General features: G+C 39.6%; 1 protein-coding gene across 13 annotated transcripts in view; it reads left to right on the top strand.

Annotated features, from left to right (window-relative positions):
- Positions 1–12,620, top strand: part of PDE4D (phosphodiesterase 4D) — a 1,048,840-nt gene that overhangs the window by 481,063 nt on the left and 555,157 nt on the right. Inside the window, exon 1 of one of the 13 annotated variants that reach the window (XM_061618481.1) lies at positions 1,147–1,820. The exons of the other annotated variants lie outside the window; for them this stretch is intronic. Coding sequence (XP_061474465.1) covers positions 1,552–1,820 — 269 coding nt within the window. The 5' untranslated portion in view covers positions 1,147–1,551. Of the gene's footprint in view, positions 1–1,146; positions 1,821–12,620 lie in introns of those variants that run through there. 13 annotated transcript variants of the gene reach the window in all.

Genomic DNA, 12,620 nt, shown 5'->3' with positions numbered 1-12,620 from the left:
CCCACCCAATCATACTTAAGCCGGGTGAGGGGGCGAGACTAGTTGCTGTGACAACATCTTAGTGCAGTGTAGTTGTCTCTAGTTTAGCCTAGTAATGATGCTGAATCCTGTGTCACCTGTAAGCTCATTCATGAAGCACACCAAACCAAAATCCCTTAATAAACTTATTAAAGAAAAGCACAGCTCCTCGTTTGTGACTGACTTCAGAGTGTTCAGGCAGGACAGGGTGTGTGTGTGTGTGAACTGTGTGTGCATGTGATTGTGTGTTAAATGTGTGTGTTAAATTTGTCTGTGTATGTTTCACATTTGTGTGTGATTATGTGTGTGAAGGAGCATGTGTGTGTGCTAAGATTATCCATAGTTTGTCCAGGTTTATACATAACAATAAACCACAGTTGGTTGGAAACAGATTATAATGCTAGCATTTCTGTCCCGATTTCTAATGTTCCTTTCACATTGCAGTATCTGTTGCATTATGAAACTGTGTTTTGTCCATGATATGCTGATCCCAAGAAAACTGTGGGGAAAATAAAACACCAAACTCCTGCAATTTTCCATGTTAACGGGATTGCAAACTGATTTTTTTTTCTGGAAGCAATTAACAGAAATAAGCGCTCAGTCAATCAATCTTTATTACAGTCAGTGACTAGGACACAATGAGAACTGCATAAAACATATTCTTCCAAATATATAAAATATGAGGAAATAAGCACTAAACTTCCACTTGATTCCACTAGATTTCCAGAAGCGGCTTTTAAATTATTTATAAATGGAAAAAATTAACAGGTAAGGAAACATCAGGAAAATGGAATAAAGTGCTGTCTGACTGCAACCCCATTCACTAACCACAGCTATAATGCAATATAAATCACAGGAGCTAAAAACAAGAAGAGCTGAAACAACCAGCAAATTGCAGGAGCTAAAAAAGGAATAAAAAACGAAACAAAAAACCAAGCATATCACAGGGACTTAAAAAACGGAAGTACGTGCTTGATATCTCCACCCCTCCCTCCAGAATGAGCAATAAACAGATGGAAAGGGTAGCCAAGCAAAACGAACGCGCCAATGTTTAAGCCCTCCTCCCGGCACTTTTTGTGTACATAATCAGGAGTCACTCTAGCAGCTGCAGTGCATTAGTTCCAGTAGTTTGACAGGCAGCCTTGTTGCTCTGGCGCAGGAGCTGTCGCTTCATGCTCTGTCCTTCCCTCCGTGTTCACTCGCAACAAGAGCCAGCAGGCGTGAACAGCATTTGTCGGAGTGGCCTGTCAGAGAGGAGTGGCAATGTCTGAAAGGTTTGGTGGAGGAGTTAGCTTGCATTTTTTCTTTCCACTTCATTATCTGTACAGAGATGCTATGAGAGCAAGCAACACCATGCTGAAAAGCAAATAGGCTGAATCAGAGTCAAAGCTCTGCACAGTTTCTCAGAACTGAATTAGTGAAAGGAAATACCTTTTCTTTCTTTTATTTTTCTTTTTGAAACTCCGAAGAAGCCAAAACAAATATCACATTACGTTATAGAGAGATTTCGCCAATAAAAGTTGCTTTGGAAACATGGCTCAGCAAACAAGCCCAGACACCTTGACTGTACCTGAAGTGGATAATCCACATGGTCAGAATCCATGGCTCAACGAAGATCTTGTGAAGACTCTGAGGGAAAACCTGTTGCAACATGAAAAGTTGAAGGCATCCAGGAAGTCTTCATCTATTTCTCCTAAGTTATCGCCTGTGATTTCTCCTAGAAATTCTCCAAGACTCTTGCGCAGGATGCTCCTGAATAGCAACATACCGAAACAGCGGAGGTTCACTGTGGCACATACCTGGTAAGGACTGGACTGTACCTACCTGCTCTGTCCGTTGCCTCCAAGTATAAATATCTCATTTTGCATGGGTAGGGAAACATGACCTGGAATTTTCATGCAAAATCTCTGAAAAACGCAAGTAAAATCCCAGAAGCCAAGGGCAAGCTTCCATTCCAGCTTAAGAGCAGTAATAGCCATTAGGCAAGAGATCTGGTTCCTCTATACTAAAGCTGCTTCTGATATTAAATTGATTAAAACAAATGCTAGTCCAGATAACCAAAGGAGAAGCCAGCGTGCTGCTAAAACTGGGTTTACTTTTTTCATTTCTTTGAAAGATCGTTCTCGACCCTTCCTCTTCTTTCTAGCCAGATTTAAGTGAGGATTGTGAAAATAAATTGTCTGATTTACTGTTAAAGATAGAATGTTGAAATGAATTTCCCTCCTAGTTATTGTATTGGGTGTGTATGGGGGAAGAAGGGGGGCCAGGTCTCAGATTTGTAATCTCTTATCATTAGAACTCTGTTTCTGTATCAAAAGTAGATGGAAGAAAAGACTGCAAACAAAACAGTGCATCTCTAGATCCTTGTATTCAAATAACTGCTGTGGGAAGTGAGAAAGGAATCACCTGGTTTGTCAATGGAAGAGCCTATTAACTGCATTGCAACTTTGACATTTCAGGGTGTGTGTATTTGTGTGTGAGTGCAGTCCACTTAGAAATATACAACGTTTTGTTGTATTTTACCGATCATTGTGCATTTCTTTCTCTTCCAGTCTATCTACTTTTTAGGTATTTATCTGAGAATAGTCCATTGGATTTACATTGATGGGTTTGACGGGGGTTTTTTTTATATATATTCTTTCTTTTTGTTGGCTACATTTCATTCAAACATTTTGGGTGGCATTCAGTGCTAGTCCTACTGAAAGGAGCCCCATTGAAGTCAATGGACACGACTAACTTAGGTTTGTTCATTTTAATGGGTCTGTTCTTAGGACTTAGCTGAATACAACATGTACTCTGGGAAAAATATAAAGAATGTGGTACTAAGAATAGTGAAGTCATAGAAAGGAGTGATGAGTGATGAGTGAGCACAGACTAGGAGTTTCTGTATTTAATATTAATGTTATTGTTTTAATTAAACAAAGAAGAATATTTTACCCTAAGGAGTATGTATTACTATGTGCATAATAGGCATACACTGATTATTATTGAAACTGCATGCCCAGAAAGGAACTTTAACATGGAGAATACTTGTAAAAGCTAAGGCCAAACTACTACTTACTGCATATGTAATGCAGCATACTATCCAGAAATTAGATTTTACCTTTGTAAGAGAAAATTGGCATGAAGCCAATAGGAAATTATGTGTAACTTAAAAGATTCAAGATGCATAAAAGACAAGACTAAGAACCCACTATCAAGGTGTTCTGTATGTTGAGTCACCAGCACCAGGGAGCATCTCCTTAGCCAGTAAAGCATTTGCAGGTATATTGACTTCACCAACCCAGGTTACTCATTGGCTCACTTCAACAGGAAGAGTTACAAACGCTTTCTGGTCAGGCTGGGATTTTGCTTGGGCAATTATAGCCTTCGTTGACATTCTCTGCCTCAGACTTCCAGCTCTGACTCCTGGCTTGATTGCACCCCCCTCAGTCAGGGATGATATCATATGACCATTTAGGGGCTGCCTACTTGTACCTGGGGGTGCAATTGCACCTTGAAGTCTTGCCCTGGCACCCAAAAAGTCTCTGAACCCTCCTCACTCAATGCCCCTTTAGTCCTGAAGTGCTGAAGGTGGTTGCCTTTTCCTCCCTTGAAAAGTGCATAGAGCTGAAGGAGGAAGTTGGAAGAATGTTGCTTTTTCCCACTTCCTCTTTCTATGTGCTTTTCAAGGCTCACATTATTTCTATTGGATTTAGCTTTTCCCTAGATTCCTCGGAAAAGTGAAGTTTGTGTGGGAATTGAAATCTGTCCATTTTGGTTCTTTCAGTTTTTCATTTTTCTAATCAAATTCAGTTCTCCACATTTCTGCAGCAATTTACGAATGTTTTGTTTAAAAAATCCTCATGAAAATCCTTTAGCATTTTAGTGTAAATTTCTCCTAATATGTCTTGTATGCATTTTGACTAGTGTACACATTTTGGAAGCACATCATCCTAATGTAATGCATATTGTATGTTATTTTCACCAGTATATTCATTTTGTGCACACTCTCCCCTAATATATGCATTTTTGTAAACATTGGTTGGTTTTGTAACCATCAAAATTCAGATAAGTGCAAATTTTGAAGGATGACTGTGTTTCAGTTCTCATAGTATTTTAGAAAGTGTGAATTTGAGAAATGCTAACTGAATCGAGTTTCTCGTCCATCCCTAATGTACCCACACTTAGTCTAATTTTGACTCATTCTGACTCTGACTGTGAGAGAGGGAGAAGCTAATCTGGGGAAGTGGGGAGGGAAATTACCAGAGAGAGTGGTGCCCACGGCAGTGTTCAAAGATCAAAATGGGCTCACAGACCTAAAACAGTTGATGACCCCTGGACCCAGTTGACAACATTGTATCAAGGCCACTTGAAATGCCTGTGTGTCACTTCCATTTCTGTGGTACATGTAGCTACCACCTACTGCTGGATCAAGTGTTGTTGTTTTTGCATATGTCAGCAAATGAAAGAAAACTTTTGCAGTGGTGTACAAAAATCTTAATATTTTGTGCGGCGGTGGCTACATACAGATAGGTTGGCCACAGGCAAGGAACTAACATTCTCACAAATTTCAAGTGTGTTCCATTTTCCCAGTGGTCATGTGTGTTTTCCTTTTGATAAGAAGGCATCAATTCTTTAAAAATCAAAATGTTTGCTTTTTCAATGGAGTTTATTTGGATAAGAATGTCTGTTCAGAACTGGGTTAGCCCTACTGCCTCAGGTGGCATATGTGTGTGTATGTGTGTAGTTGCAACAACCTCCTGAATGTTCCTCCTAGGCCATTCTCTCTGTCGGATGACAGAGCTTTGCATGCACAAGGTCTATCAGCGTCCCACTAAACTAGTTTGTTGCCTCAGGTGCACTGGAGGAGGCTATTCCATTGCCAAGCTTCTGTTTGTGGCAAGGAGTGGAAATATCACCTTGTCCTTCACCTTAGGCAGCAAAATGTCTTGGGCCAGCACTAGCTCAGACTGATCAATGAATGGCTTTTGATATGTGAATGTGATCTTTATGAATGTGTTAGAGTAGATGGAATGAGATTCCAAAACCCAACAAAAAGGAAATATGTCTCAAGCCAACACAGAAAAAAAGTTAAATCAAATTAGAATCTGAACATAAAAATAACATAAAACTAAAATGGTATGAACTAGGTATAGAAAATAACTATATTTTGAACATGAAAATTACACACGCACACACAAATTTGGGTGGTATTCAACTAAATCCTTGCACCATCAGAATGACTTCAACTAGGGGGATTTCCCTCCCCCTCTCCTCACATTGCACCATCCTCAAATCTGTTTCGGAGAGTTGGAGAAAGAAATTTAAGGGGCATGTGGGAGGAAGAAAGGGCGACAACATTCTGTTGCACATTCATGGATCATTCAACTTAGCACTTTGTTGAATACAACCCAGTATAAGCTAGTGATATTAAACAACTTTATACCATGAAAATGAACATATTAAAACTGGTGTTGCTTTTAAATAAAATTTGAAAACACAATATGTCAACCTAAATATAACTAACCCAAACTGGTTTCATTGTTCTTACTCTGTAAACATTTATACAATACTAGGGGCTTCTGTCCCTGCACACTTTGAGTACCAACCCCACCATCTAACCTCAGAAATCCCATAGGCACCTTCCATGCACCTCACCAAACCCCCAGTGCCTGCCTGCCTCTCCTGTTCTTCCACAGCTCGCCCATTGCCTCCCCCCTCCCTCTCCCCCTCTTCCTCCTCATGGTTGCTACGTCACCTCACCTTACCCACTTGCCAGCCTCTTTCCCTCACCCACTTTATGGCTAGCCTTGCCTCATCTGATGCTGCCACTGCCATGACCCCACAACATTTAGAAAGCTTTCATCATGTGATTACAGCATGACAGCAGCCTAGGAAATATATAGTATGTATGGATATAATATGAACAAGGAGTGCATCAATTTAAAATACTCCATATAATTAGAACAAAAGGAGAAAATAAACAAATGTGTCGAACAACACTTGCAGACATAAAATTGTTTAGATTATTTATTTATTTATTCATTCATTTATACATTTATATCCCACCCTTCCTGCCAGTAGGAGATGTCTTATTTTAATTTTATTAAATATCTAAGAAAATTAAAGCAACATTATAATAAGGGGAATAGGGGTCTCATAATAACTCTCAGCACCCTTAACAAACTATAGTTCCCAGAATTTTTTGGAGGAACCCATTATTCTTTAAAGTGCTATAATACTATTTTAAAACTATAGTGCAGATAAAGCCTCAGCCAGCATGCTGTGCCCACTGAGCATGTGTGGTCTTCATTGGCCTGTTTTTTGGGGGGAGGGTCTGTCCATTTGATTTTTTTTCTTCCAGTTTTAGGGTTTTTTATTTTGGTTGGGGATGGCACACTTATACCAAATCCAAATTATGTTAAATTTCACATTTTATTAAGAGCCAGATTTCAACTAGCTTCACAATGGAAGCCAATTGTCCCCAATTACCACCTTTTAAGATAGGATGGTTTGTTTGACAAAATGTGGGAATTACTTATCATGGCCAGAATATCTATGCAGATTATAGCTACTTAATGCCCTAACTCAGCCTTTCCCAACCAGTGTGCCTCCAGATGTTGTTGGACCACAACTCCCATCAGCCTCAGCCATTGTGGCTGAGGCTGATGGGAGTTGTGGTCCAACAACATCTGGAGGCACACTGGTTGGGAAAGGCTGCCCTAACTTCATGGATGATTTCTTAGGGAAATTTTGTTTCTGATGTATCTTGACTCTAAAAGGGGAGGCATAAAACACCTGTTCAACTCAGTCCTATATATTATGATATTGACATTGACAGACTTCATGTATCAAAAGAGTTGAAAAGGTGTTGAAGGAAGGAGATACAAATTTGTAATATACTGTTGCATTATACTTTTGATCTTTTCATCTCCTGACATTCTGAAAAGAGAATATGAAAGTGAAAAATGCAACTCTATTGCTGGGATCATCTAGAGGAGTGCTGTTAGTTGTCCCCTATATCTCCCAAGCCTGACTGGCCTCAGCTAGAAGTCAGGCATTTAGGGTCATCAGTCCCAAGCTGTGGAATGTTCCCCCAGCAGACTCAGCAGGCATCTTCACTGTTAACCGTCAGATGTCTCTTGGTTATTTTTTTATGACAGCTGGGCTATTCAGTTGTTTAATTTCTTTCCTTTTTATATATGAGCCAGCTATTCTTTTATGATATTTTGTGATGAGCACCACCTTGATATTTTACGCATGTGGGCAATGCAGAAATACTTTTATAAATCGAAAATGGTGATTATGTTTGCAATGAAATGCCCGTTAACGTATAGCTCTTTATTGAAAAATGCTGAAGTAAAGTAACTCCCAACAAACTAAAATACTTCAGAGTCTTCCTTTGAAACAGAGGAACAACATCTCCATGGCACTTTTATTGCTGATTGCAAACAGAAGCTGTAACTTCTCAAAAATCATGTTGTATGTGTTGCTAATGAGTCACAGACTCTGTATGGAAATTCTTTGTCATATCTCTGTGAATTTAATAAGGATGGTACTTTTATATTGTTACTTTGAAGCTGTTTATCTCAAATCACAGTGCTGGTACAAGACCTAGGGAAGCAAATGAGAACTGTATGACAGCAGTACAAGTGGGACCTGCAACAAAATGTTGCAGTGTGAAGTGTTCCTGTTGAGGGTTTTAGCCAGCCAGTCATGCCCTCCTCCTGGAAATTCCATTCCATTCCATTCCATTCCCCTTCCTCACTCCACTTTTCCACCACCCCAAAACACAGTAAATCAGCATTCCATGGCCAATGTACATCTTCCATCCTCATTTGTTTTGGTCCTCCCCTCCTTAACTTTTTTTCTAGAGAGTTTGTATATTTCTGCAAACCACGGCTTTACCAGCACCTATTGATACCTCCCTCTTGTATGTAGATGATGCTGTTTCGATTACATAAGGAAAGATCACTCAGAGAATGAATCATTTTTAGTATTTGGCAAGAGTAGTCTATGTTGTGCCCCTCAGGTGTTGTGAGACTACAATTCCCATAAGGCCCAGAGAACATGGCCAATAGTCAGGGATGATGGGAGCTGTAGTCCAGATAATCTGGGGATTACCGTATTGGTTACCTCTGGTATATAGGAGAGCCTTTCAGAATGTCATTGACAGTTCATTCACACAACCATCTGGGTGTATGGGTGATGGTGGTGGGAAACCTGAATGTACCAGTTCCCAAGCTATAACAAGTCTGTTGTACACATCTACCATCTCACACAAATAGGACACTGGTTTCAGCATTTATCATTTGTCAAACATTATTTTTCTGGCATTACCCAACATGGATTGAAAACAAAACCCAGAGTGGTCATGGGCCACCATGCACAAGCTCTTTCCCCACAGCTACATCATGTCCCATGGCCATGTGAGTAGGAACTGAGTTTAGACACAATGAGCATTCTAGTGAACCAAGTTCTCTATCTCTTTTCTCCTGTCCTTTATTGTAACAGTTGGTAGTGGTTACGCGTTGTAACTTTATACCAGAAGAACTGTCCTGCTAGATCAAGCCAATGATTTATCCTGCCTAAAATCCTGTTCATTGTTGTGGCCAGTTAGAGATGCTTTAGGAATCTTATTAAAGCACAGACGTCTAATGGTATACAGCAATTCCTGTCAAATACCATCCAGCCTCCGGCAATTTCAAATTTAAGGACAGTCTGCAGCTCCTAGAGAAGGGCCACTGATAAGACTGTTTCTTGTGAATTTGTTTGGTTCTGGGTTTTAGTATATTTGTCCTGTTGACCACCAATGTTTGACAGAAGGAAGTTCCTACTGATCCACATAACCCTTGTGTCTCAGCTGTACAATATATATATATATATATATATATATATTGAATTAGAGTATGCAGAGCTGCACATGATCCTCAGAATGCTAGCATCACTGAATTATATATGTGGTCATTTTGATATTCTCTGTATTGGTTTCCTTCAGTGTCCTAATAATCCTTTCTGCAAGCTGAAGAGGGTAAACCTATCAGTAATGAATTCCAAGATCTTTCTTCCGTAGCAGTAATAATTCATTACCATCAATTTTGCATTTTTGGATTGTGGATGCCATCTGGCCTCATAAATATGTCCGTTCTCTTTGTGCTATGAGAGCATTTTGTAACTCTGTCATCTGAGACAACAGCTCTTATGTAGATCAGCTATCTCTTTTGAAATGAATTAGGTAGATTATGGATAAGTTAGGTATGTTATTACAAAAATTAACAGAATCAACTGAATCTTAGTAGAATCATAAAGTGCTGCATGAGGCTATAGACAAGATGGTACCCTTCCATATCATATACAGAAATTAACCAAACTGATAGTTTAAGGGGTGCTGGGCAATACTGGTGAAGGGCCATCAGACTAGCTTAAGGGGTGCTGGGAAGGCCATCTGTCACACAGTTCTATCCTTCAGCACCACTTCCTGCCCCCCAGCAACTGCTACATAAAGCTGTTGCCTCACTCTGCGTAGTGGTAGGGCTAGACCTGTTTAATATGAAATTATGTGAAATATTTGGAAATGAATCAGTGGCTACTAGTCAAAAATACATCATTCCATGGTCCCTACTGGAATTGATCATATATTTAAATAAAGATTATTTCATATCCTGAATGAATGAATTGTTGCACTAGCAGATAGATGATTAGATGAATAAAGTCCAGTAATTATCACATTGGTGCAATATTGAAGCATATGGCACTGTGTGCTGTTGAACTGGGAACCACTACTATTACCAAATGCAGCATGAACACATTGTCATATACCATAGAAATGGCTGCCAAAGGTAGGGGAAGGACTTGGGGTTGTGCCTGTGTTATCCTAAAAGTATTTCTGTTGTCATGGAGGCAGCTATATTGGTGCAAGTCTATGCACCAGATATCTGCAGGGCAGTTACAAACATTCTGACTTCCATCTTTCCTTATCTTTTCCTTCCTCTTTCTAACTTGTCTATGCAAACTACTTTTGAACAGGAGGATTATTTCAAATGTTACATTTGTAACATTTGTTGATGTGATGGAAATGATGTATTGGCTGGATTTATAGTTTGGTCAATGTAAATGAACCAGCTGGTGTTTGCTGTTTGCTAGTGTTTAATTACCTTTGTGGATCATTGTCTAGATCTCAGCAACAAGTTTTAGATTCATACACTCCCTCCTGCTCAGTGATGCTAGCTTAGGCTGCAACCCTTAATGTCTGCTCAGAAGTAAGCCTTACTGAAGTCAGTCATGTCTACTCAGGAATAAGCTGTAGCACCTTTGGAATTCCCTCCCCTTAAATATTAGACAGACACCATCTCTGTTATCTCTTTTTGGTGCCTACTGAACACCTTTCTCTTTTAACAAGCCTTTTAAGTACTGTATAGATCTTATCCCAACCTGTGTCTGTGTTGGAATAGCTTTTTAAGATGTTTTTAAAGCTGTTTTTTAAAGCTGTTTCTTAAAGCTGTTTTTAAGCTGTTTTGTTTTAATATGTTTTTAAAGATGTTTTGTTTTAACATGTTTTAAAGTCTTCTTTTTAGACGTTTTAGAGTGCTTTTAGTGTTTTTGTTTGCCTCCCTGGGCTCCTCCTGAGAGGAAGGGTGAGATTTAAATACAATAAATAAATAAAATAGATAAAATAAAGCTGTATTGAATTTACTCCCAGATAACTGGTGTTAAGATTGCAGCCTAAGTTTTTACCACTCTGCAAAATGAATTTCCTAATTCTGGAGTGTGACATAACCCAGTATCTTTCCTAAGTCTATTTAATAGATCAACACTTAAAAGCTCTTAGTCCACATTTGCTTTCTTTTGCACGAGGAGCAGAGTCCAGTTAGCTATTACAAGCTAGCTTGCTTGTCATGTCTAATTAAATGTCTCCATTCCAAAATTGAGGGGGTTGGCCACCCCAGCTCCCTGACAAACCAGACAGGACCAAGGAAATTCAAGGGAGATTTCCAGATGGAACTTTTATATTATGAGATAAGCTCTCTGCTTTTCCTTGCATCTTTATTCTGGGATGGCATGAGTCTCTGTGTAATAGTAGAGTTGCTCTCTCCCCAACTCTTAAGAACATAGGAAATAGAAATAGAAATGAACTGGTCTCCCAGGTCATAGTCCAACACCACTACACCACATAGGAAGCTGCCTTAAACCAAGCCAGACCATTGATTCAACTAGTTCGGTATTATCTTCACTGACTGTCAGCAGCTCTCCCAGGCTTCAGGCAGGAGTTTTACCCAGCTCTAAATGAAGACACAAAGGACTGAACCTGGGACCTTTTTTTGCATGAAAAGCATGAGCTCTACCACTAACTTACATTTAAATTCCACATCAAATCAGATTTCCTTTCCAAAACATTCTGTTCTAATTTTTCATTGTATTCAGTGCCTTCGTGAGTTTCAAACACTTCCTAATTTATGTTCATGCATATTAGATTGATACAATCCGCAGATAATAGTGGGGTGTGTTGCTTTGTTTTTTAGTATGAGGCCTTTTATTTTTAAGGAGTTTAGGCATCCCAAACTGTTGGATAGTGGCAGCCTGCCAAGGTTCGATAGATTTTTTAAAATTGTGTGTTTTGGCGAATGGGGAGAGGTGCAGGGCCAGAGTGGGGGGGGGATCTGTGTGCCCTTCCCCTGTACCATGACAATGGCACTTTAGAAATATACAAACAAATAACTAAAAGATAAAACATTATTCTATTAAAATGGGTCTCATCATCAGAAAGTATAGCAAAATGAACATCCCTCAACTGCTTGGTGCAAGAAAGCCATTAGGAACAGCCAGCTATGCCTTTTTATAAGGGTGCCAGTATATATAGAGCTGTATTTACAGCTATATATAAATCTATAGTTACATAGCCAGGTCCAGCATCAGGGGCCAGCATGGTTTGGCACCTGATGAGAGCCCATTGCCAATTTGCCTGACCCATGTCACTGCCTCCAGTCAGTCCCTCATCCTCCTCTTCCCTGTCCGGTCTGTAGACATGGTAATTTTAGCATGTGTTTTTAAATTGTTTTAAATGTTTAAATTGTGTTTGAAATTGTTTTTAAAAGATGAGTTTTAAATTTGTATATGTGTTTTTAGTGTTTTTAGGTACTGTAAACCACCCAGAGAGCTTTGGCTATGGGGCGGTATATAAATAAATAAATAAATAAGGGGTGGCAGCAGGGCTTTTGAATGGGAGCCAAGCTCATGTTTGACTCTAATCTGTGATTGCCATCTACCATGTTGGAAATCAAAATGGACTGCCTTCAAGTCGATCCCGACTTCTGGTGACCCTATGAATAGGGTTTTCGTGGTAAATGGTATTCAGAGGAGGTTTTACTATTGCCTTCCCCTGAATCTGAGAGGCAGTGACTGGCCCAAGTTCACCCAGTGAGCTTCATGGCTGTATGGGGATTCAAACCCTGGTCTCCCAGGTTGTAGTCCAGCACCTTAACCGCTGTGCCAAACTGGCTGTCATGTTACTATGACATCTATAATGTTAGATTACCCAAAATGCAATTCCCCCAACCGATGTTGAGTCAGGCATTGCATTTGAGGAAATTTAACATGATGGTGGCCCACTGTGGATCAGAGCC

Source organism: Rhineura floridana, chromosome 1 (assembly GCF_030035675.1).
Source record: "Rhineura floridana isolate rRhiFlo1 chromosome 1, rRhiFlo1.hap2, whole genome shotgun sequence".
Lineage (NCBI taxonomy): Eukaryota > Metazoa > Chordata > Lepidosauria > Squamata > Rhineuridae > Rhineura > Rhineura floridana.
Note: the sequence above shows the minus strand (reverse complement) of the source record. Positions and strands in the feature narration are given on the sequence as shown.